Genomic DNA, 26,449 nt, shown 5'->3' with positions numbered 1-26,449 from the left:
AATAAGACTGTTTAGAAATTTGTCTACAATTGGTGTCCCATGGTGGGTGCCATTTGTAGCTGGAAGTTTTCCTGTGTCCCACCCAGTCCTGCAGCCACTCGAACCCAAGTAAACACACAGAGACTTATATCACTTACAAGCTCTTTGGCCTATGGCAAGGCAGCTTAGAGGCAGGCAGGAAATCCAAACAGATAAAAAGGAAGAGAAAGGAGAGGCAAGGCAGATACTGCAAGCCGCTGCCAGGAGAAGCAAGATGTAAAGGTATTGGTAAGCCACAAGCCATGTGGCAAAGTATAGGTTTATAGAAATGGGTTAATTTAAGATATAAGAGCTAGGTAGCGAGAAGCCTGCCATAGAACATACGGTTCGTAAGTAATATAAGCCTCTGTGTGTTTAATTGGGTTTCAGGGGCTGTAGGACCAGGTGGGACACAAGAATAATTCCAGCTACAGGATGGGGCCATCTCTCCCAAGTGCAAGGTGCGTGGAAGGGGGGATAGCTCTCACATAGGGGTTGGGGACAGCTCTCTTGCTGCAGTGTCCATTGAGGGACAGGGCCAGCTTTCCCAGGGCCCATGAAGGGCTCAACACAGCCCTCTGATTTAATCACCCATGATTCCTGTGGCTCCCTGTGGGTAGTATAGACATTTAAACAACATTCTTCTAATTCATGAACAAAGAATGTGGTTTCATTTTTTTGTATATATTTAAATATGTATATATTTGAGACTTGATTATATCATGATCAAGCTATATAGAACTTGCTGTGTGAGCAATCTAGCCCTGAACTCACATAGGTTGGCCCTTCCTGGCCACCAAGGCGCTTAGATTAAAGAAGCACACCACTATATTCTGCAATGTTTCACAGTTTTATTATAGAGATCTTTCACCTTTGGTTAAATTTGTTCCTAGTTACTAATTTATCTGCAAGATCAATCTCACTCTGTGAGATTGCTTCCTTGATTTCCATATCAGATAACTTGCCATTGCTATGTACCCACACTATTGATTGTTGTGTGTTGGTTTTGTGACCTGAAAGTTTGCTCAGTTGTTTATCAGCTCCAGTAGCTTCTCTGGTGGGAGTTCTGATTTTTGTGGACAATACACAGAGCTTCATGTGCAGATCCATACAGTGTGGGAAGTATCCAGGGGGTGAGGACATGTGGGTCTGGAGGTAAAGACAGCTGTGCCAATGGAGCATCTTGGTGTGCCTTCATCTGCAGAGTGTGCCATTGGGTGGTTCAAATCAACCTTCATATAGCTGTGAAAGGGAGGCTGGTCCTGCTGGCACTGGGTCATGTGAGAGTAACTTTGATGGTGTGGTCAGGTGAGAAGCCTGACACAAGGTTCTGAGTGAGTCAAAGACAAGTAAACAGAAAAGCGTTGTGTGACTGATTCTTCTAAATCACAATAATATAGAGAATCCAAGTTAGTGATGAAATACTGCAGCTCTTGTAATTAAGGTAACAGGACACAGCGGATACTACAGAAAGGAAAAAGAAGAAAAACAAAACATTAAGGAATTTCCAAAGCAACATGTATTTTAGATTCAAATTCTCCTGTTATAGACTTTTGAGGTCTGTGTTTCTCATGTTTCTTCTCATGTTTTTTCCTTTGAGGTTGGATAAAAAAATGGGCTGTCTCACAAGCTTCGAGGAAACTGAACAAAGTAACATGCAGTTCTCAGGGTAATAAAATAGGTAAGGAGGCTTCAACTGTGAGACTGCTTTCCTGGCTGCTTTTCTGTGTCAATGTGACACAAGCTAGAGTCATCAGAGAGGGAGGAGCCTCAGCTGAGGAAATGCCTCCATGAAATCTAGCTGTAAGGCATTTTCTCAGTTAGTGATCAATGGGGGAGGGCCCAGCCCATAGTGGGCGGTGCCATCCCTGGGCTGGTGATCCTGGGTTCTGTAGGAAGCAGGCTGAGCTAGCCATGGGGAGCATGCACTCCTCCATGGCCTTTGCATCAGCTCCTGCCTCCAGGTTCCTACCCTGTTTGAGTTCCTGTCCTGACTTCCTTTAGTGATAAACAGCAATGTGGAAGTGTAAGCCAATTAATCTTTTCCTCCCCAATGGTATTTCGTTGCAGCAATAGAAACTTTAATGAAGACAAATGCTGATGTCATTTATGGCTAGTTTCTACTTGGGAGATTAAAGAGGTGTCAGAATTAGGAATCTTAAAGACAGTCCCCACACGGAAATAAAACAATGACAACAATGGCCTCTTTGTAAAATGAACTCAATTTTTCTTGTCCTATTCTATTCTATTATTCTGGGGAGGGGTGGAGGGTAGACATGAGCTAAGGTGTGCATAAGGAAGTCAGAGGACAGCCTTGTGGAGTCAGTTCTCTCCTTCCATCTTTAAGTGACTGCTGGGGATTAGATGTTCACCTTGTGGCAAGTGCTTTTTACCTGCAGAGCTCTGTAAGCTGTTTTCTGTAAACTGTGTTCCTAAACTTGGACCATAACTTCATGGGATGACACCTTTAGTTCTGTGTTGTATAAAAAATAATGCTAAGATATTTACTACCTTAATACTTGCAGGATCATATATTTTATAAGTCAGCAATAAGGCCACATTCAGAGGGCAGGGGAGGCTCTGAGCTCCTCAGAGATCCTTTGTGTAGCATTTGCAGCAGTGACAAGCTCTCTGTCCCCCCCCCCACAGATTAAAAAACGACTTTTACCATTGCCCGTTTTTCATGAGCTGAATTGCTTCATTGACCTTATCGAGAGTCAGGGTGTGGGTAATCAGTGGATCTAGGTTAAACTTCTTTGCCGTATAGTCAGAAACCAGCTTAGGGATTTCCTCCTTGGTTTTCCAGCCTGGAAATACACAAAAGAACATAGACTTATGAAAGACTCTACCCATGAGATTTCAGTATAAAAGAAAGGTCATGTGGGGGATGAGGCCATGTGTGGATTTGACAATACTGTATATGCATATTTGAAATTCTCAAATCATAAAAAAGAGATTGGGGAAAAAAGAAAGGAAGGAAGGTAGGAAGGATGACAGGAGGAAAGACTGGCCATGTCAAACTGCTAGAGTTGTCTTGCTGTTCCATCAACTTGCCCATCAGGATGAGTGCTGTTCCAACCATACAGACCACACCTAGGGTTGTGCTCTTCCAGAGACCTCTGATGCCTCTGACACAGAGGCATAATTCAAAGCCAATAGAAAATAAACCTCATTTTGTGATGTTCCCAGTGCTAGGTTGTAGTGTCTGTAGATCAGTGAATTCAAACCTAATGTATAATGAAGGCCACAGTCCTGGGATGATTAATGAATTAAAAGGTTAGAAATAGGGCTTGGGAAGTAGTTCAGTTGGGAGAACATGTGGCTGAGGCATGAGGCTCTAGGTTTGATCTTCAGCACTACACACTCTAAAAGCATAGAAGTGTGTGTGTGTGTGTGTGTGTGTGTGTGTGTGTGTGTGTTGACATGCAGCTTCATGAACAAGCCAAATAAGAAAATTAATGTGTATGAATTACTAAAATGTGTCCTCTGGGGTCAACTTAAGCAACATTAGCCTTGCAATTGTATTTTCTCTATTCTCGTGAGTTTTCAAAAGTGTATATATTTCACACTGTGCTAAGTACCTTGGTCAATGAGTCACAACCAGAGTTTTCTGGCCTCCTGTGTGGAAGAGGTGAGCATGCTGTAGCTGCAGGGTGTGATCTCCTGTACCCTGCTTAGTGCCCTCTGCTCGTAACTGTGTCATAGGACTTGGTCAGCTGCTTGATTTTTTTTTTTTTTAAGAAAAAAATAGATATGACTGGAGAGGTGACTCATTAGTTAAGAGCATTGGATGCTCTTTCAGAGAACATGGGCACCAGTCCTTCCACCCACATGGCAGCTAACCACTGTCTGTCACTCTAGTTCCAGGAGAGCTGACATTCTCTTCTGGCCTCCATGGGCATAATGCATATGGATACTAGGAACTCTGGTCCTTGGCACAACATACATGCTCATAACTCCTGGGCCGTCTTTTTGATCCTCATGCTTGCTTTCCTTCATTCCAATTAATGTCGGCCTCTCTAGCCTTTCAACCCACTCTCAAAACTGCCCCAAACGCTTCCAACAGATGTATTTTAAAAGTTAATTATCCTGTATGTAACCACAAATTCTAACTAGTGTTATCTGTTGCAGCCTATGAGTCTCGTCTATTTTTCTTTTGTTTTTATTGGTGATCTACTGGAGCATTTTGGTATGTATGTGAAAACCATTGTTGTTATTTATTACTTCAGTGGGAGAACACTAAGAAAGGCGCTGGGCTGGGAGGTGGTTCAGCGGGTGGAGGTACTTGTGGGGAAAGCCTGGAGAACTGAGTTGGATCCCTGGAAGTCTTGAAAGGTGGTCTGAAGAACTTACTTCACAAACTTGACTGTTGACATCCACATAAGCACTGAGGTGCTTACACACCTCCTACACACACACACACACACACACACACACACACACACACACACACACGATAAAATATAAAATAAAGTGAAATGAATAAAGAAGGAAGGTCCTGGGTACATAGACAAAATTAGGCAGTGTTTTTCGAAAAACAAAGAAAGGCTGTGTTGTTTCTCAGCGAGAGCACTAATGGAATTTTGAGTAGGGGAAGTTCTTCCCTATACACACTGTAGGAGGTTAGGAGATCTGTCTCCCCAACATTAGTAACACCCTTGATTGGAAGCTGTAAAACCAGAGGACTGTATTCTCTATAGGGGGAATTCACTTCATTAATGATTGTTGAATGAATGTTTAAGTGCTTAAAAAATTTGGTTCTTTATAAGGGTTGTTCAAGATACCATGATCTTATGTTACAAAGCTTAGTTGGACACATGCATTTGGAATGAACACCATCATAATAAACACAACATAGGGAAGTAGCAGTGGTGTTTATCCAGTGATCCAAGTAGAGGAACTGAACAGCTAAAGTGTTCAGCTGAATTAGGACTCCCCCCACTTATAGGTCTTTTTGCTCACTGTACAAATGAAGTGGCTAACACTCCAAATGCCTGACAATTCATTGCCACTGTTAACTTGGAGATCACAGTTCCCAGTGCTCAGAACTCCTAATTTCATGTTTTTGTTCAAGAACTCACACCACCTAGAGTCTTCTTAAAAATCAAACTGTGGTCTGGAGAGATGGCTCAGCAGTTAAGGGCACTAGCTGCCCTTCCAGAGGACCCAGGTTTGATTTCCAGCACTCATAGGATGGCTCACAACTGTCTATGACTCTAGTTTCAGAGGACTGGATATTCTTTTCTGTCCTCTATGGGCACCAGGCACCCAAGTGGTACACAGACTTACATGCAGGTAAACACCAATATACATTAAAGTAAACAGACATTAAAATCTTAAACAAACAAACAACAACAAAAACATTAGGTTGTTTGCAGATGAGCCCAGAATCCTATGCAGGAATACATAATTTCATTTATTTCCTACTTTAAATAAAAGTTTTCTAAAGTCTTTATGTTTTAAATAATGGAAACTAAAGGATTCCATGAAATGATTTATTTCTCTGGATAAGAGAATTTGCATTTTCTTGTTATTAAAGTACCTCCCCCCTTTGGTAATATTCCTTGAAAATTATGAATCCATCATTTTTAATACTGTTGAGTTGGCATATTGGCAGCTCATCCATCTAGGATAAGATTATTATACTGCTTTGATAATGACTACTAACAGTTGAGCATATACCTGAAAGAATCGCAGTGGACATTTATATAATTTAGCTGGGGTACAGGTATTGGTTTCAATACTGTTGAAGTTTGGGTAGTTTTGAACCTAGGACTTCAGCAATTGACACGAACATTGTGTCACTGAGCTACATCCCCAGCACCTAGAGTGCTGTGTTGTTTGTTTTACAATTCAATAAACAAAATCTCATCTCTTTCTTTTTTCCTCTCCTTGCATGAAATAAAGCTTATGAAGAGACAGAGGACATAGCTAATATGTTAACTTGAGTTTTAAATATTGAAACAAGAAGTATAATCTAGAATTGACTGATGTTTTTTCTCAGGCACTTCTGACCCGCTTTTCTATTTCCTCCTGCTAGCTCCTCATTTTTAGTATTCAGTTTCTTCTGTACATACCTCCTAAAACTGACCCTTTTAGAGTACGTCCCGAGAAGAACAACTGACTATTGATGTTGAGCTGAATCCAAGATGCTAATGATCCAACAATCACGCAGACTCCATGATCCTTGTGGCAGGAGGCCAGGGCAGTTTCCTGTTGTAAAGCAACGTAAGACAGAAAAAGGATAAAACCACCTACTTCAGAGTTGGACCCACTCTTATTCAGCTTGACTGCTTAATGATCTATGACTTCCTTTCTGATTTTCCTTGTTCTCTTTTTAAATAGCATCAGTATTATGAAGATGTTCTACAACATAGGTAAGATATTGTTTTTGCCTAGAATAGTGCTTGGCATTTTAGGATTCAACAAATTGAATAAAGATGAAGGTCATTATAGACCATTGTGGTAATAAAGATAACAACAGTTTTTGTAAGACTTATGATGTGGGCAGTTGTTTTGAGTTAATGTTTTCCTTTTAGGTTTCAAAAGGGACAGTCAGATGTTTGTATAATATGACATGCTAATAGAGTGACCACCCACAACCTTCCCATTAGTCACTTTCAAAGGTTATTTCTCAGAACAAGACTGGGATAAAGGTTTTGCTGTATGTTTCCTCAGATGAGAGGGTTATCTGTGGTGAACTGTAAGAAATTTTGAATTCTGGGGAAAAGACCCGGGTTTGAAGGGACTCCTCTTTGCTTTCTACGTAACTTCCTGGAAATGGATCCATGGAACAATAATGCATCATTCCTTCAAGAGCAAAAGAAAGCTTTCCTCATAGTCTGGTGTGACTGCCTTTCATGTTTATCTCCATATGTTAACCATGTTCAGGCAGAAAAATCCCTACTCTTTTTCTTCATTTTTTGGAAATGACCCATTTAATCAAATGAGGAAATGCTTTTCTTGGTTCAGAAGCTCACATCTAACATGAAAGATTTTTATCAAAAGTAAAAAAGCTCATTGTTTTCTAGGACAGTTTAGTGGCGCTTTCACTTAAGTGTTCTGGCTTGAAAATCATAGTCATCTCAGGCTACCTGTGGTTGTGTAATCTCTGTCTGGCGGTTCTTTATGCTTAATTGAAGGAAAATAATTTTGGAACAGAGGGATAAACAAATTCAATAGCAGAGTTGTAGGTTCAGTTGGAAAGTAAATAAACAGAATGTTCTAGTGGGCATGACATGGACCACAAGGAAAATTAAATAGAGGAATGAAGAAGGATTTGTAAGATGTTCATTCAATTAAAATATTAAACAACAACTGATATAATATACTGGTAATTTTTCACTTCCAAAGATCACATACCACTGTTTCTGGGTTTCCAGTGACCTCAAAGGTGAAGTCTGCTCCATCATTCATCATATCAAATAAGACATTTTGAATGGGTTTCTCAAAGTCTTGTGGGTCTATGCACTCAGTGGCACCCACTGTCTTGGCCTTTGCAAACTTGTCTTTGTTGGTGTCCACAGCGATGATCCTGGCTGCTCCTGCTGCTTTACAGCCCATGATGACAGACAGACCGACACCTCCAAGGCCAAACACAGCACAGGTGGAGCCTGGAGACACCTGAACACAAAGGCAGACAGATCAAAAGCAAAAGGAACATGAACGTTCCCCTCTATGGTAAATAGTGATACCAAGTCTCATGCTAAGAAGGAAGCCTCTACCAGTCAGCTGTTCCCCAGCCTTCTGTGTCCTTACTGAAGGAAAGGACATTTTTAGATAAAATACATTTAGAGAATTTTAGTTTCTCAGACTGTTTCTTGGTGTGTGATACTTTTACTGCAGGAACAAAAACCTACCTACAAGGAGAGAATTTCAAGTCCCAGGATGGAATCAGTATGAATGAAAGTAATGTAACGAAATTTTGCTGGAGGCCATAGAATATACAGCAGATGACAACTAATATTCAACAGTGCGACCCACCAGAAGAATTAACTCTCTGATGGGGAGCCCCACTAGGCAAAGGCCGTGGAGTCACTGGCTGTGGACACCGATGGTTTCTGTTTGTAACTTCCTCATGTGCTGCCACAGTTCCCTCCTAAAAGAACAGCTGTGGGATTCTCTCCACAGCCCATTGGTGGTGTGGTTTACACTTTTTGGGCACACATTTATCTGTAGATGGTCAGAAAGATGATTTCTTCTTAAGCTGTATAATTTTGATGAATAGAAATAATACTAGACTATTTTTTATAGCTCAGGCTGACGTAGGAAAATAACAATATTCTCAGTTTTTTACACTATTAGCTGATTTAAAGACCTCAGAGCAAATTCAAAGCAGACTAGTTTCCCCTGCAAATAAATTGCACAAGGACAGATTCCCAAGTGTCTGGTTGTTGAACCAAGTTGCTTCAGGTATGAAGCAACTTTAGTGCCAGCTCTTCACTTGGAAAAGTCTGGCTGACAACATTAAAGACATAACTCCCTGCACAGATTCTCTCAGCTATTGACTCTGCACATACTTCTAGCATCAGTTGTATAATGCAGGACTCAAGGTTTAGCCCACTAACTGTTTATGTTTAGGTCCCAGGACACTTTTAAGGTCACTGTCCCTTCAGAATGTGCAGAGTACTCCATTGCTACATGCCTCCCTCCTTGCTTTATAGACTACACATCAGGGAACTTGGCTGACAGCCCAGAGTTGCCATGGTTACTCACCATGCCCAGTCAGTGAGATATCTCTAGCCTGAGAGAAACTGTGTGATTTCTCATGTGTTATCAGAATTGTTCTGTTTCCTATTGTTTACTCAAGAAATGTTATGCTGGGCGGTGGTGGAACACGCCTTTAATCCCAGCACTCGGGAGGCAGAGGCAGGCAGATCTCTGTAAGTTCGAGGCCAGCCTGGTCTCCAAAGCGAGTTCCAGGAAAGGCGCAAAGCTACACAGAGAAACCCTGTCTCGAAAAACCAGAAAAAAAAAAAAAAAAAGAAATGTTATGTGATGCAGTGTGGCACCTAATTGAACATCTTCCAACCTGATATAGTTTGCATTTTGAACATGCTCTAAAGACACATGTAATAATGGCCTACTCCTCAGCCCTTGGCATCTTAAGTAGCAGAACCTTCTGAAGGAGCCCAATGGAAGGAAAACATCATGGGCATATGCCCTAAGGGGATTTTAGGGCACCAGCTCTCCTTTGTTTTTGTTTCTCATTTATAATCTTTCTGATCCTGGATACCATGAGATGGTCAGTTTTGTCCCACTCTACATTCCCTGCCATGACTTTCTGCCCCAAGGTTGCCCCCAAGACCACCCCACAGACTAAAATCTCTGAGGTAATGAGCCAAAACAAACTTTCCTTCTTTGCAATGTGATTATCATAGGTATTTTGTCACAATGACACAAAGCTGACTAAGACATATCCCATCTTTGTGTGTAGCCCTGAGACTAAAGGACAGTGGACAATGCAAAGACTTAAATATCAAAGGCCCCTTATAGAATTGAAATGGGATGTTTAGAATGATGTTCTAAGAGAAGGAATTTAACTGTAGCTTATTCAATCAGAATGAGATTCCCTGGCCAGTATAATCACCTCTCCATTGGTTCTCTTATATCCTTAAAAATTCATTTGGTGTTGTGGTTTGAAAGAAAATGGCCCCCAAAGGGAGTGGCACTATTAGGAGGTGTGGCCTTGTTGGAGTAGGTGTGCTCTAGTTGGAGGATGTGTGTCACTATGGAGGTGGGCTTTGAGGCCTCATATATGCTCATACCATGCCCAGCGAGGCAGACCACTTCCTGTTGCTTGTGAGTGGAGATATAAGAACTCTCAGCTCCTTCTCTAGCACCATATCTTCCTGCATGCTGCCTTGCTTCCCACCCAGATGATAATGGACTAAACCTCTGAACTATAAGGGAGTCACTCCAATTAAATGTTTTCCTCTATTAGAGTTGCCATAGTCATGGTGTTTCTTCACAGCAATAGAAACCCTAAGACATTTGGTGTACTTGGATTGAATCTAGGACCTTGTGTACACTAGGTATGTGTTCTGTCCTTGAATTACATCTTCAGTCCCTCTCCCTTTCTTTTTTTAACATTTACTACTAAGTAATATACCATTAAATTAGAATGTAAACTTGAAGAGTTTTTAGCAGCAGAACAATGAAAATTTTCACCATTGCTTGTTAAATTAAATACACTGGAATGTGAAAAGATATAGTCATATTATAATTATGTTGAATTTAAAGTCTGAATACTTATACTCCTGCATGGCAGGGAGTTCATTGGGAGGCAGTCATATAGTTTAATGAACTTTGCAGTGATTAGCAGTAAGTTTGTTTATTTTTTCAGGTACCCCAATGTGAGAGGTGTTTCACCTCCTTATCCTACTAATTCTATTTTAAAATGGACGTGAGTGCCCCTCACCATGGCAGAGTTGATGGCAGCGCCAAAGCCAGTGGCAAACCCACAGCCAATTATGCATGCCTTCTCCAGAAGAGCATCTTCATCAACCTTGGCGACTGAGATTTCCTTTATGACTGTGTATTCAGAGAAGGTGCCCGTAGTAATATATTGATACGCTATCTTTCCTTTGCAGGTAATTCTGCTGTTGCCTTCAGACGTCAGATGTGTCCCTGAAAGTCTTTTTAGAGGTGAAAGGAAACAAACTTTATGTTGTATTAAAAAGCTTGAATCTTTTCAAGTGAAACTGAATTAGACCTTCAAAAAGATAGTTATAAAGACTTACCTAACTTCCTTACAAATATTATTCTTGGAATTGAGGCAAGTGTTACATTCTCCACATTGTGGTAGACATAAGATGATAACTTTATCACCTAAAAAGCAAAGTAATTTATTAGGGTGTTAATGTTGAGTAGTCTGATTTCTTAGGTTGTCAACAGCAAAGCATGAAGAAGATGAGATAATGAAGAACTATTTGTTTAATTGTGCTTGATCACAAACATATTTTCAGCATCCTGTCCAGTCCAAGGCTATCCCTGAATCCTTAGGAGCTGGCCCCAGATCCGCCCACCTTGTATGGCACTTTTGGAATACCCAGGCAAAGAGTTTAGTTGTGTGCCGTTGTGGTGGTTTGAAACAAAATGGCCTCCAAAGGAAGTGGCACTATTAGGAGGTGTGGCCTTATTGGAATAGGTTTGGTTTGTTGGAGGAAGTGTGTCACTGTGGAGGTGGACTTTGAGATCTCATGTGCTTCATTTACGCCCAATGAGACAGACCACTTTCTGTTGCCTGCAAGTCAAGATGTAGGACAATCTGCTACTTCTCCAGCACCATGTCTGCCTACATGCCACATGTCAGACCAAGATGATAATGGACTAAACCTCTGAAAATGTAGGCCACCCCAATTAAATGTTTTTCCTTTATAAGAGTTGCTGTGGTCATGGTGTCTCTTCACAGCATTAGAAATCATAACTAAGATACATGTTATGTCCTCTGCATTAACTTCCACTATGGGGCTAGAGTCAAAATAGATATAGTCCAGCATTACTGGACTGGACATTGTTAATATATATAATGGAGTTTTTTTTTGTCTGAATCTGTCAAATGTTAATGGACTAGACATTGTTAATGTTACTTTTGACTGTATATATTGTATATACTTATTGGATAGTTTTTCTTGTATTAGTTATAAGCTTTTTAAATTTTAGACAAAAAAGAGGAAATGTGGTGGTATTGTGTTCCCCAAAATATTGTGCACCCTAATAAACTTATCTGGGGTCAGAGAACGGAACAGCCACTGAATACAGAGGCTAGAAAATGGTGGCACTCACACTTTTAATTCTAGCCTTCTGGAGACATGGATCTCTGTAAGTTCAAGGCCACACTGGAAATAGTCAGGCATGGTGACTCACGCTTTTAATCCCAAGAAGTGAGCCTTTAGTCCCAGGGAGTGATGGCAGAAAGCAGAAAGGTATATAAGGTGTGAAGATCAGAAACTAGAAGCATTTTGGCTGGTTAAGCTTTCAGGCTTCTAGCAGCACAGTTCAGCTGGGATTCATTCTGGATGAGGACTCAGAGGCTTCCAGTCTGAGGAAACAGAACCAGCTGAGGAACTGGTGAGGAGAGGTACTGTGGCTTGTTCTGCTTCTCTGATCTTCCAGCGTTCACCCCAATACCTGGCTCTGGGTTTATTTTATTAATAAGACCTTTTAAGATTCATGCCACATACAGTGCTCAAAGAATGAGGCCCAGAACTGGGGGAAGATTGACCACAAGTTGTGCTCTGTGTTGTATTTCATCTCTCTCTTTGTGGTCATGGAGAGCAAACATATTCCTATTTCTTTTAGTGCTCTTTGTACCTCTATGTTCAAATTAGGAGGAGAAAATCACAGTGTCTTGCTTGGGGTGAGTTATTGACTGCTTCGTTGTCTGTTACTGCCAACTATAGTAATTTATTATACATTTTAATTTAAAAGCTTTGTTAGAATTTAGGCTCTTCTATTTTGGTTTTAGTTTTAGGAGGTCAAAGACTTCTACAATGAAAACTTGAAAACTACAATGAAAACAGATTCAGTGTGATCCCTATGAATATTCCCATAACATTCTTCACAGAAAGAACCAAAAAAAAAATTCCAAAATTTATATGGAAGTCCTGGGATAGCCAAAGCAATCCTGAGCAAAAAGAACAATGCTATATAAATGATCACATGGTATGTAAACTTGTATTACAGAGCTATAATACTCACACAAAACCAGACAGGTGGGTCAGTGGATCAGAATAGAAGATGCAAACTTAAGTGCATAGACGTATAGCCATCTGATAGTTGGCAAAAATCTACACTGGGAAAAGACAACTGCTTCCACATATAGTGATGGGAAAACTGGATGTCCATATATAGAAGATTGAAATTAGACCCATATCTATTACTCCTCATTAAAAAAAAGAAAAAAGAAAAGACTCCAAATGGATCAAAGGCTTCAATGTGAAATCTAAAATGTTGAAACTGCTAGAAGAAAACACAGTGAGTGCTCTACCAGATATCAGTGTAAGAAGGGACACTCTGAATAGGACTTCATTTGCTCAGCAATTAAGGCCAAGAATTGACAAGCGGGGCCTCAAAAAACCAAAAGGCCTCTCTGTACAACAAAGGGAACAGTCAACTGAGTGAAGAGGATGCCCAGAGCTGGAGAGAATTTTTGCCTGCTGTGTATTTGATAGGAAGTCAATATCCAGAATAGACAAAGAACTCAAAGAACAAAGGATCAAGGAAACAACCCAATTGAAAAAATGGTCTAATAACCTGAACAGAGGGTTCTCAGAAGAAGTGAAAATGGCCAAGAAATAGCTAAGATATTGTTCAACAACCTTAGAAATGAGGGAAATGCCAATTAAAACCACTTTGAGATTTCATCTTACCCAAGTCAGAATGGCTTCGGGTCAAGGAAACAACTGGCAGCAAATGCTGGTGAAGATGTGGGGAGAGGGGAACCCTTAGTCACTGTTGGTGGCAGTGCAGGCTGGAATCCACTCTGCATTTGCAGCCATTCATGAAATCATCGTGGAGAATTATTAAAAAAACCAAACAAACTCAATTTTTTCACTGTATGACCCAACTAAACTATCCTTCATCCTAAGAGCAAAGGACTCAATGTTCTCCCCCACAGCCATATTCCCTGTCATTCATTGAAAACAGCAACAAGATGGAAGCGCCTGGAAGCTCTTCGGGTGATGAAAGTGGGGTAAAATCATGATCTGGATACACAATGGTATTGTTTTCAGCGGCAAAGAAAACGAATTCATGAAATTTACAGGTAAATAGGTGGAGCTGGACAATATACCAGTAAGGTAACCCGGAAAGACAAATACCATGTGTTCTCTTATGTTTGTGAATTTATATTTTAGATTTGAGTATAAATCCTGGAGTAAGAGCAGAAACCAGGAAAGCATAAGGAACCAGGGGGAGGCAGAGAGGAGGCGTTCTAGGGAGGAAGCCGTAGGACAAAGATGCTCTAAAGGAGGAAAGGAAGGAAATGGGGGTGAAGAATAAACTGGGAGGGGGAAATAGAATACAGAGGGAGGAAGAGTGAGGAAGGATAAATAAAACTAAAACTATTTGAAAATGCCATAATGAAACATTATTTTATAAACTTAAAAGCATAATAAATATGTATATACATACACATATATACATATCTATACACATGCATATATATACACACACATACATACAAAGATATCTATACATACATTTATGCATATCTATACATACATTTAAACATGCACACATACAATTTATACATAACTATACACACAAATACATACATATAAACACATTTACATATCTGTACACATATCTATATATCTTCATACACAGTACATATCTATACACACATTTATACATACATATATACATATACATATATATGTATGTATATATATATACATACATATACACATATATATACACATGTACACACCACATACATCTCGCTTAAATGGAGTTTCCAAACATCTGGTGACAGTGTTCCCTCCAGGAACCACAGACGATCAAACTCCCAGTGCCAGTGAAGGTACACCTTGCTTCAAGTTGTTGGTCAAGGGGACCCAAGAGACCCAACCAAACAATTGGGGCCACTGCCCTCACTTCATTGATCGATTTATTCAGCAGTGCACCCCAGTTTACTCATTCCTTGTCATTTTTTTCTCCTCATTAACTCTAGATTTGGTGCATTTTTCTTCAAAATACAAATGTAAAAACCAACCCCCATTACAACTGTCATGTAATTTGGAGACAATTGTGACTCCCCCAATGAGAAGTGGGCAGTGTTTCACCTTTCTTTTTGTTTGCTTCGTTATGACACACTTAAGGGATGCCGTTAACCTGATTTTCTGCTGTGGTTCCACAGCTTGCCATTTCTCGATGCCGGATGTTGCTTCTTACCTGTTTTCACCGTGCTTACTCCTTCCCCAACACTCTCGACTATGCCGGTTCCTTCATGGCCCATGATGATGGGGCAAAACGGGGCAAGCTTTTTGTCATCCAGACTTTTTATATCTGTACCACAGATTCCTGCGGCCACCATCTGTGTGGAAAGCACAGAGAACTGAGATGTGTCTGTTGTGAAGGAGCTTCAGATCTGCTGCTCTGTGAAGGCTTCTAATGCATTCACTTCTACAGCTCTCATTATTGACAGCTGTCAGCAATTACTTGTGTGTTCTTCCTTAATTAATTTCCAAGGCCAAGTGCTGGGTCACAGTTTAACGGAGTCAGAGAGAAGCTGGAGAAGCACACTGTGTGCATTAGTGTCTTCTCCACTGCTGTGACAAACTGTCACGGCCAGACAACTCACAGAAGGAAGAGTTTATACCGAGCTGTGGTTCCAGAGGAAGACTCGAGGAATGGAGGGAGAGGCATGGCAGCAGACAGCCAGAGCAGGAAACTGAGAGAACACATCTTCAACCGAAAAAGCGAATCAGAGCACATACTAGATGTAAGGTAAGGCTATGAGCTCCCAAAGCCTGCCCAGTGTCTTCTTCTGGTGAGGCTGCATCTCCAATAAACTTCGCAAACAGCACCATCTACTGAGGACTGAGCGTTCAAACACTTGAGCCTAACGGGAGATTCCATTCGAAATAACCTCAGTGTGATACCAAAGATCCGACCTGGCCCTTCCTTGAGCTTGAGGGTGGGAGTGTGGAAGAAGACAGCTAATTATAGAATTAAAAGGTTGACACATAAGACAGAGAAGAGTAATGCTACCTGTTTTGACTAAAGTTTTAGTTTATCGTGCCAAACACATTTAAAAGTTGCATTAACAATCCCGTTTTATTGTAAGTCCCAACTGTGGTGTGCTTGTGACCCAACTGTAGGCAGTGCATTTGAATTGCACCAGCCAATTGTTTTTGTGTTCATTATTCTGTTCTGGTTGTGACCCTAGAGCTGGCATTGTCCTGTTAATCCTCATCAGACCAGTTTGCCTGCATTTGTTTATGGTACTCACCTGGCTAATACTGACTAGCAGCACCGTCCCCAGTCCCTCTCCCCCGCTCGCCAGCACCTACCTTGCTCTAGAACTTGGTTCCAGTGCACAGGTGAGAGGGACAGACGGTAGCTTGTCAGACAGTGGCTGGGTGTCTTGAGTCTAAAACTGGTTGTATGAGTTTTAACCTTGGCGTATACTTGATAGGGATTGCTAAGTACTGCCCTTCTCACGCAGTAGAGAATAGATACCAGAGAAGGTTCCTTGAGAAGAGGGTATGGTTTGTGTAGGTAAGGTAACTTAGAACTCTCTCTCTACAGTTCATCTGTAAATAATACATGCTCCCCACCACTGTAATGGAAATAATCTAATGACCTTGAACTGCAAGGTCAGTCAGATGAACTGCATTTTAGCTCTTTGGGAGCCAGTTAGAGTCGTCTGGGGGATAGGTGCTACCCCAAACCAATTAATCCCTAACTTCAGAATCTCAGAATCTCAGGGATGAGAGGCAATTAATGTTTTTCAAGCTCCTCAGTGATTCCAAGTATGTAACCAAGCTTGAAAACCCCCACTGAATGAGTTTTCTTATTCTAATTAGCAGTATGAACAGACACTAACCCTCTCTAACCTGTTCTAGACAGAGGAAAAATTTAGTTTTCTTTTTGAGTAGGAAATTCTGAAAAGGATGTATAGTTTGTAGTGAACAGCTTTGGTTTTGATGTGGAATTGTGGATTTTGTCTTACCTTTACTCGAACTTCCTTTCCCTTTGGTGGGGCCACATCTATCTCCTCCATAGTCAGTGGGGCTCCAGGCTTCCAGAGCACAGCAGCTTTGCATCTGATCACCTGGGTACAGCAGATGAGGGGAGAAAGATATTAATCATTACTAGAAAGTACTTAATTTGTCTATACTCAAGAGGAAAATAAAGGAATGGAAAAATGTAAATCTATACTGAAATTGGTGGGTCTTATAATTTAAGTTTTTCTTATGCTTTCTTCCTCTATATTTAAATTGGTCTAACAAATATCACATATTTATAGCAAAGCACATATATAAAAAAAGATGGATAGATCTATCTATCTATCTATCTATCTATCTATCTATCTATCTATCTATCTATCTATCTATCTATCTATCTATCTTATCTATCTATCTTATCTATCTCTATCTCTTCTGAAACAGTCTTACTATGTAGCCCAGGCTATTCTTGAACTTATGATCCTCCTGCCTCCAACTCCCTGGGCTGCCATTACAGGCACATGCCACCAATCCTGGTTAGATGCCATGCATTTGCTATTATTATGAATGAAATTGCCCACTTACTTCAGGGTTGTGATGATATTACGGTGTGGGGACATTTATGATCCCAGGTATGAGGGAACTTGGAGTGAAGCAGTGAGTTATGGCACAAAGAGTGAAGACATCTGATGGTGGAGATCAATAAATGGGAATGTAATCATTGGAGATTGATTGATGTTGGAGAGATTGCTGATGCCAAGGCAGTTCTTAGGGGTTCTGATATCAGCTCACTATCCTTAGTATAAATGATCTTCCACTTTTATGTATTTGGTCCCTGCTTTTATGTAGATGACTTGTACAGACTTTATCTATGGGACAGATTTCTCCTGAAGATTTAGACAAGCATTTATATGCTGTTTGAATGTCTTCCATGGACTGCAAACTCAACATGTCAATAGACAGACAAGCCATTCTTTCTCTCATCTGTACCTTAAAGGACACAGTACACATCCACTTTCCCTGTTTCAAACATGAAATCCAACCACTCATCCAAGACAGAAACGTGGGAAGTAGCCTTAATTTTTCTCTGTCCTTCGCTGTCCACAATCAGACATTTTCTGGAATCTGTGCCCTCCTCTTCTTTCTCGCTGCTTCTCTGTGGTCTGGACCCTCTGTTGCCTTTCACATGAACCACTGGAAAAGCCTTCTGCTCCACTGGCTGGTGTTCTCATCTTCAGATGCACCCACCTCCCCATCACTGCATCAGTGGTCTCTCAGGCTGAAGTATTAGGAGTGATTCTTCTGCCAGTTGCTTAGCCATCTTCTGGTCTCTCTGCAGTCCTGTTTCCTGTCATTTTCTGCCTCAGCCTTGCCACACAGGCTTCTTGGAGAGGATCAAATAGGAGGTCTTTTTGCCTCTATACTTTCTCTGTGGTTTCACTTGCTTACAAAGTCTTGTCCTCTGTTTCCTGGTGAGTCTCCATTTCTCAGGTAAGTTTCTCCCTCAGTGCCACCTCCTCTGGGAAGCCAGTGTAGGTTTGAAACTTCCCTGAGCTGCCACCTTCCAGATTTCTTTTGCAGTCCTTGCGCCCCTTTTAGCTAACTATCCATGCCTGTGAGGAATCCTTAAGAAGGGCTTCATCTTTGAATGGGGAAATAGGAAATAGAGTTTGTATGGTACTTACTGCAGTAATGGAAAAACCGAGAAGGGACGAGCAGATAAGTGAAGGGAAGTGGGGAGATCTTGAGATCCTGTGTCCTGCAGGGGCCTAGGGGATTGACACAACCATGGCATGACATACATATAGAGAGAGGACACCTACCTTGCCTGCAGTGCTCATGGTGACTTTCCTCTGTTCTTGTTGTAGATGGGACTGTATGGTACCAGGAGATTCCAGTGGTGATTTTCACTGTGGAAACAATGAGAGTGTTTCAGAGTCAGCCTGTCAGCAATGGCAGCTCAAGGGTCTGGGATCTGAGCTTTCTCTGTAGTCAGGTCAGATCATTATTAAACCACAACGTGTCAAATCTCTGTAAATGTATACCTTCTTGTTGCATGAAAGAGGTTCCTATGAACCTCAGGCAAAGAGCACAAAATGTAAAGTTTAACAGTCTCCCTCCCTTAAGTAGGATGGCCTCTTTTTAGTATCCAGTCTGTTGAGCTTTTAACTTGGAGTTTGAAATGTTCAGGTTTTGAAATTCTGCATGTAAAATAATCTTTTTGTTTTCGAATGTAGAGATAATCATCTTTGCCTCAAAACAAGCAACCTTGAATTTATGAGCACACGTTGCAGCTGAGTATTGGGATGACTAGACAGTTTCTCTAGCAGTTTAGGTGGTCACTCAGGAAATAAACCAGCCTACAGAGGAGCGTAAGGACTGGGATCCGGCAGGGAAAAGCACGCTGTGTTCATTATGACAGTTTTGAATGAAATCCAAGGATCTTCATGAAGTCTAGAGATGAACACATTCCCAATAAGAGGCTACACAGTGCTTTTCTCTCCCAATTGAGTGATCATATGATTTTCCTTAGTTATCTTTCTAATGTGGTAGGTTATATTGATTATTTCTTATTGTGTTTATTGCATGTGTGAAACAAATCCTACTTGGATTAATTCCTTTTATGCAAAAGGGACTATGAATAACTCCATTTGCTAAACATTTCTTGAGTTTATATTCATGAGAGATACTTGTGTTAGTTGTCTTTATCATTTTTGCTTTATTATATGTTTGGTTTTGGTGTCATGGTAATACTGATATTATGGGAAAATTGAAAGTTTTCATTCTTGTAGAAGAGAGCTTATAGTATTATTGCTAATTCATTAAATGCTTAAAAGAATAAAATTCCTCAGATCTATATATTTCTTTGGGGGGCACTTTAAAAATTGAATTCAACTATGTTAATAATTATAGCACTATACAGATGATCTCTTTCATCTTTGATAAGTTATTGTGGCTGTGATTTTTGAGAAGTGGTTTCATGCATGCATGTGTGTCAGGTCCATATGTGCAGAGTTAACAGTGTTACTTCCATTGCCCCATCGATGCCTGTGGGGCCTGTGTATGCCTCTGCTTCGTTCCTGATTTTGCTAATTTAAGTCTCTGCCTTTCTCTCAGCCTCATCAGAGCCTTGTCAAATGTATTGCCTTAAAGAACCTGCTCATTGCTTTACTCATTTTCTAGATTGCTTGCCTGTTTTTAAGTGTGTTCGCCTCCACTGTTTCCCTTCTTATTTCCTCCCTTCTGCTTGCTTTGTCTGATGTTACTCTTCTATTTCTGGGCCCTGAGGTGTGAGCTGGAGTTACTGATTTGCAACTTTGCTTTTCTGATGTAGTGGCTTAGATGTGCGGTTGCCCAATTCAGCGTGGATTTAGCTGTGTCACACCAATGCTGGTGGAAATTTTTCATTTCCTTCTATGTGATGTATTAAGAAAATTCCTTTGAGTCTTCTTTGCTATGTAGACTGTTTTAGAGTGTGTGATTTAGCTTTCAGTTAATTGAAGTTTTCCTTCTCTTTTTATCGTAACTTAATTCCATTGTGATCTTTTAGCACTTTCAGTATAATTTCTTTTCTTTTCTAAAAATTTGTACAGGGTGCTTTGATGGCTTCGCGGCTGATGCGTATTATTGACTGTGCCTTAAAAAGCATGTGTACCGTTGTAGCCTGGGCTACAGTGTTCAGTAAACATGGTGCTGTGGGTGGTGATTCTTGAGCACCCCACCTTCTTTCTGTTTAATGTTTTTATCAGTTGTTCAGAGGGAGGGGCATGCTGGTCTTCGACAAAATTATAGACTGGTGCTGGCTTGGGCAGCAATTGTACTAAAATTAGAACAAGACAGAGGTTAGTAAGGACCCTGTGCAAGGATGACATGAAATTCATGAAGAGTTCCATATTTTTGCATGAGGAGAAAAAGAGGATCATGTTGACATTGAGGATGAAGACAGCGATGAAAAGAATGGAGACAATGAGATTGTGGGCGGGGGAAGTGAATATTGAATTAGAAGTTTATTCCATCTCAGATAACAATTCTGATGCAATTAAGAAATTACTGCAGCTGCTTTTCCTGAAGGCTCCTGTGAGCACCTACAGAGACAACTGAGCTATTGATTCAGCAGAACCACATTGGGAATGTGATTAACAAAGGGATGTTTCAGATGACAATGATGATGAAATGGATGAAGATAAGATCTTTGGCTTGCTAAGTAAGTCCTTTACATTTAACTAAAGAATGAGAACCCAGAGTGCTGAAGCAATTTAAGAGTTGCTTCTAGTTAAAAAGTACGCTTTTTTTGGAGAACTATGAGAAGAGTGTGATTGAACAGCTGGATAGGCATTTAAAAGACACCAGCAAGCAGATTGCCAGATTTCCCCAGATTGCCCTGTCCATGCACCAGCAACTTTAGAAAGATCTAGCCGAGGTACACAGATCTAATACTTCATACTTCTACCTGCTAATCAGTAAGACATTTGTGGGAGCAGGAAAATCTCATTGCAAAAAGAGGCAGAATGGCCCAAAGCAGGATGTACTGATGTTTGCAAACGCAGAGGAAGTGTTCTTCTATAAGAAGGCAATTCTCAAGTTCAGCTACTCCATACAAGAGGAGAAGGACACTTGTCTGGGAGGCAGATGGTCGTTTGATGATGTATTGATGAAGCCCTTGTGTGAATTTCAGATGACAAAATGAATGAAATAGAAGAATGGCAAGACCATCTATGTTTCTAGTCCATTTCCCACATACAGTGATGACTTGTTTGTATGCAATTACCAGCAAACCCAGAGGGGAGATACTCAAACACACATTACTTTATTCAGATTGACGTCCTCTACAGAAGTAGTGTTCTGTTCCACGTGACTGTGACACATTTACAAAACGCTCTAATTTTTTTGATCAAATGATGAATGGTTGATTAAAAACTTCCAATAAAAATAACACAGAATATTAATTTTAAGTACTTAATAAGAACTATTTTTTATTTAAAAATTACAGACTTTTTTATTTTTCCTTTTGATTCTGCTGTATTTTGCTTGACAGATTCTCAGCTGCAGCATACATATATTTATAATCACTATTTTTTTGGTAATTGCTCTTCTATTACTGTATAATACCCCCTTTTACTTCTGGTAATTGTATTTTCTCTGGGGCCCACTTTATATTGTATTAACACAACTGCTCTTGCTTTATTTTGTTCAGTCTCTCATGATATATAGTTCTCTTTTTACTCACCTGTATTGTCATATGTTGAAAGAGTTTCTGTGGGAAATGTACAGCTGAGTTATGCTCTTAAACCCCTTCTCCAGGACCTGTCTTTTAAACAGTTTTCTTGTCATGATTTATACCTATTTAAAGTATACAACTCAATGTGTTTTCTCTAAATTTGCAGAAAAATGGAATCATCACTGCAGCTAATTTGAGGATAGTTCATCACATCAGAAAGAAATCCTATATCCGTTATCTCCCTTCTCCATATTCCTCTTTCCTGCCTCTATCCCTAAGTGACCACCCATTGACTTTATCTCTATGGCTTACATCTTCTGGGCATAGAAATGAACAGAATCCCATAATATATAGTCTTTTATGACCAGCTTCTCCCACTCACCACAGTGTTTTCAGGGTTCATACTTTTTGTACTCAAGCATTAGAAGTTAGAAAGATTCCCCAGTAGGCAGATAGATAGGGAGAGGGGCCTTGGTTAAGTAATAAAAATGTCAAACTTCCAAGATGCTTGGGTTCTCCTTCACCCTTCTGACCTAAGACAAAAACCTCCTAGCTTAAAACAAAGGCCTTGTAGACTGCTTTTCTTCCACCATAGATTCTCTGCTTATGGACAGCTAAACAAGTCAAGGCCACATCAGGATGTGTTATACAACAGTTATGGACCTATCAATTATCCCATCTTTCTTCAAACTGACTGTGGTGAAAGAAAAGGCCTCTAAAGGCCATTAGGAGACTTGAAAACATCCAGCCCTCGGGAAGAGGCTGGATTCTTTGCCCTCCTGGGACCCACCTGCTTTGCAGAGGGTCTTTTTTTTCTGTGTAGCTGTTGCATGTGTGTGTTTCCTCACCTGTAACAAAAGCCTGACTTCAGTTGCTGATTCTGTCTGCTCCTGTTCACTGTGCTTGTGATTTCTCTGCTGCTACCTGTTGTGCTTGAGATTTTTTTACCCCTGAGCTTTGTAACATATCATGTTATCTTAAACAACCGTAAATGTGGTCTTGTTGGAGGAAGTATGCCACCTCCCCCGTTGTTAGAGTCTAGCCATTTGACTGGGTTCATTTTCTCTGCCCGTTAAAGAAGTGAAAGGCAGGAAAGGTCTTGACAGGTAGCAGCAGAGCACTGTTGAGCACAGCAGTGGAAGCAGACAGAACCAGCAGTTGAAGAGAGACACAAAGAGAAAGAAACCTGCAAAGCAGGGGGCACTCAGGAGCCCCCCAATCCAGCCTCCTCTCCAGTCCCTGAAGACTCTTCCTCCCCTAATTTAGGGTTGTTCGGTTTGAAGAATGATGGAATGGTGGCTTGGCCCCCAACTGTTGTGTGACGTGTCCTGACCTAGCCTAGAACCTGTTGAACTAGTTCATGAACATGCCTAATACTTTTGTCATCTTGCAAGTTCCCCATTTTTATTACCTAGCTCCAGTCCCTTTCCTTGTCTGTCTGTCTGCCAGGGGATCTGATTCCTGGTCCCTCTTCCCCCTCCCTCTCAGATGTCACCCTAACTACTGTAGGGATTTGGGGGTGCTGACTACTCTTAACTGTTTTGAGCTAACAAAAGGATTGATGAGGGAGGGGCAGCAGTCAGGCTGCCTTAGGGAGGGATTGATCTAAGGGGCTAAGGTAATGCTTAGGTGATGTCAAAGATTCAGAACATAATAGCCATTTGATGGTAGCAGGTATTTTAGGAGTGTGCTATACAGTTGAGTTGAGGTAGCACCTGTAACATACAACAAGTGAAACTATTTGTAGTACTATAATTCTACTGAAAATGGAAGTTAGAAAATAGTTGGAGCAGCTTTGCCCTTATTAGAGGAGGAGAATAGTCAAGAAAACCATTTAAAGAATCCTTGGCAGGCTTTGTCATAGGAGTCAATGAGATTGATGTTTTCTGCTGTCATCATGGTCCACCATAAGATGTAGATTGTGGTGAGGCACTTGACCTGCTCAAGAGTTTAAGGAGCTTTTCATCAGCCAAATTAAGCTCAGAAGTCAGCCATTGAGTTTCTTTTAGTGTATCCTCATGATGAAGAGACAAAGTTAATGAGGGAAAAATTTCCACATTATAATTAACCTAAGTCCTATTTAGTATGGTGAAACATAGTTGTGTAGCTGGCCAGACAGTGTACCAGAACCTTCATATTAGAATCCTGTAGAAGGATTACATCAGAGAAATTCTCCTCTCTATGTCTCAATTGATTTAAGTCATATTTGACAGATCAAACTGTAACTGGGCAAATCAGCTGTTTGTTACATTAGACTCCTGCATAAGGAGTGAACACTTGGAAACTTTGTAAGAGAAGTAGTTAAAGTAGATTTCCCATTGTCAGTAATAGATGCAGTGGACACCTCTGCTCATGTACTAGGTGTGATGCCCAGTGGAGGTGGACAGTGTGAACCCCACCTGAGGGAAATCCAGATGCCAGTTGTCACAGCCAGACAGCGCAGGCAGCTAACTGGTAATCTAAAGAGAAGTTTCTTTCTTTCTTTCTTTCTTTTTTTTTTTTAAGGATTGTGTCACAATGTCCCAGAGACATCATTTGGGTGTCCCGAATAGTTTTTCAAACCTGAATTTGACAACAGGACATGTGGCAATCTCCTTTAATCACTGACCATGAACAGTCAGAGTGCATTCTGGTTAGAGTCCATTCAGTGATATATCCAAGGCCTCCCAATACAAGAGAATAGGTGACTCCCCACAGTTACAGGACATTTTGAAAGATGTTGCACAGTTCCTTGGGACTTAGTTGACCTTGTAGGATAAGGGCAAAGCTATCCTCTCTTCCAATTCCACTGACCACATCAGTGTCGTCATCTCCAAGTGTGGTTATTGAACACCCAGAAAGTCAGTTATAGCAGTCTGTTATTATTATTTTTTAATCCAAAAACAATGCCATTTTTTTTTAAAAAAAAGATTTATTTATTTATTATGTGTACAGTGTTCTGTCTGCATGTGTGTCTGTGGGCCAGAAGAGGGCACTAGATCTCTTTATGAATGGTTGTGAGCCACCATGTGGCTGCTGGGAATTGAACTCAGGTCCTCTGGAAGAGCAGCCAGTGCTCTTTACTGCTGAGCCATATCTCCAGCCCTCAGCTTGTTATTTTTAATTAATCTGTAATATTATGGCGAAGTTTGACCAGAAAATAAAGTGTGGTCATTGGACCGACAGGTATTCCTGTCACTCTGGAACTGTTAGAGAAGAATGTTCCATCCTAAACCCACTAACTTGGGTTTAACTGAGGTCTCCAGATGGTAAGATATCTGGGAAGTGAGGCTTACACAGTCAGTTTATCAGGAGAATGTAAGTTCAATAGAAATTGTTCTCTTTCGATGACCGGCCACACTAGTGGAAGCCCAGGAACTGTGGACTGGTGGCTCTAGAGCCCCCATGGGACTGGACCAGGCCCTCTGGATACGGAAGATGGTGTTTGGCTAGAACTGTTTGGGGGCACCAAGGCAGGGGGATCGGAACCTGTCCTGGTCTATGGGCAGGCTTCTGGAACCCGGTGCCTGAGGTGTGACACCTTGCACAGCTTTGGTACAGTGGGAAGGGGCTTGGACCTGCCTAGGCTCAGTGTGCTGGGCTCTGCTGACTCCCCATGGGAGACCTCGATTTGGGGGATGTGGGGATGCAGGGTGGCTTGGGAAAGAGGGCTGGGGGTGGGAGGAGGGAGGGGGGTTGTGGATGGTATGTGGAGTGAGTAGAAAATTTCTTAATAAAGAAAAATGAAAAAAAAGAATATATCAAATGTGAAAAAAAGAGAAATTGTTCTCTTTCTAGAATTGAGTTAAAGTGCATGAAAAGAAACCAAATGCCTAATTAATTAATTCCTATATTAATTTTTTCAGTCTCAAATTACATTTTTAATTTCAAATATAAGTAAAATTGAAAGGAAGTCTATAATCCTTTGTCCTTACTACAACCTGTACTGTTGATATAAATTTTTTTGACCATTTGAAAACGTGCTTCTCAATTGTTCTTTGCAATATAAAATGTTATTTTTTATATTACAAATGCAAAGTACATTAATTATAATAGGTTTTGAAATAGAAGAAAAGAAATCCATCTCTACTTTTATCATTTTCTTCCTCCTTATGTTGAAAAACCTTTGGATGTCCTCACATGGGGGCATACACATAGCATTTTGCAATCTACTTTGTCCCATCCATTCACATGTTTTAAATACATACTCTGCAGTGATGGTTAGAGCATAGATAACTTCATTTTCCCCCTGCCACCATGTAAATAATATGTGAGTACCCTAGAAGACTCTTCAGCAAATGCAGAGTTGTTTTTCCTTAGAACAGATTTCTAGCTTATGGACAGTTCCTACCCTTTAGTTGACTTTAAATCACTGTGCCTTGAGTGTAACCCAGAAGGAAGCATCTCCAGCCAATGTGCAGAGACACAACAGAAGCAGAAGCCAAATGCAGACATAGGTTATGTACTTACCTTTCCCTTGGTGCCCATCTTCCTTAGGCAGCTTGTTGTGGAAGTGTCTTTCTGACTGGCCTTTCACCTCTACCCAGAATGCTCTGTG

At 40.7% G+C, this 26,449-nt stretch overlaps 1 protein-coding gene, 1 non-coding gene and 1 pseudogene across 2 annotated transcripts; 2 read left to right on the top strand and 1 right to left on the bottom strand.

Moving 5' to 3' along the window:
* Nucleotides 1-849: 849 nt before the first annotated feature.
* LOC114687376 (alcohol dehydrogenase 6) lies at nucleotides 850-26,449 on the bottom strand. Its single transcript, XM_028862033.2, has 10 exons — nucleotides 26,362-26,449; nucleotides 18,518-18,604; nucleotides 16,700-16,801; nucleotides 14,917-15,058; nucleotides 10,761-10,848; nucleotides 10,439-10,655; nucleotides 7,381-7,641; nucleotides 6,096-6,231; nucleotides 2,687-2,825; nucleotides 850-1,482 (listed from the first exon to the last, which is right to left on the bottom strand). Exons 2-10 carry the CDS (start codon nucleotides 18,533-18,535, stop codon nucleotides 1,458-1,460), a joined length of 1,128 nt encoding a protein of 375 aa, XP_028717866.1. The 5' UTR covers nucleotides 18,536-18,604; nucleotides 26,362-26,449; the 3' UTR covers nucleotides 850-1,457.
* LOC114687373 lies at nucleotides 20,312-21,419 on the top strand (annotated as a pseudogene).
* LOC114687379 lies at nucleotides 20,492-20,593 on the top strand. The gene has a single exon (XR_003733667.1). It is a non-coding gene; the product is annotated as a U6 spliceosomal RNA (small nuclear RNA).

Source organism: Peromyscus leucopus, chromosome 6 (assembly GCF_004664715.2).
Source record: "Peromyscus leucopus breed LL Stock chromosome 6, UCI_PerLeu_2.1, whole genome shotgun sequence".
Classification (NCBI taxonomy): domain Eukaryota; kingdom Metazoa; phylum Chordata; class Mammalia; order Rodentia; family Cricetidae; genus Peromyscus; species Peromyscus leucopus.
Note: the sequence above shows the minus strand (reverse complement) of the source record. Positions and strands in the feature narration are given on the sequence as shown.

What these genes read in the sequence shown, in the direction of transcription:
- LOC114687376 (XM_028862033.2), bottom strand. An exon ending in GAAAGGAAGTTCGAGTAAAG is followed by an intron (nt 15,059 to 16,699) that starts GTAAGACAAAAT and finishes CTTTCCACACAG; the next exon opens with ATGGTGGCCGCAGGAATCTG. An exon ending in CTGGAAACCCAGAAACAGTG is followed by an intron (nt 6,232 to 7,380) that starts GTATGTGATCTT and finishes GCTTTACAACAG; the next exon opens with GAAACTGCCCTGGCCTCCTG.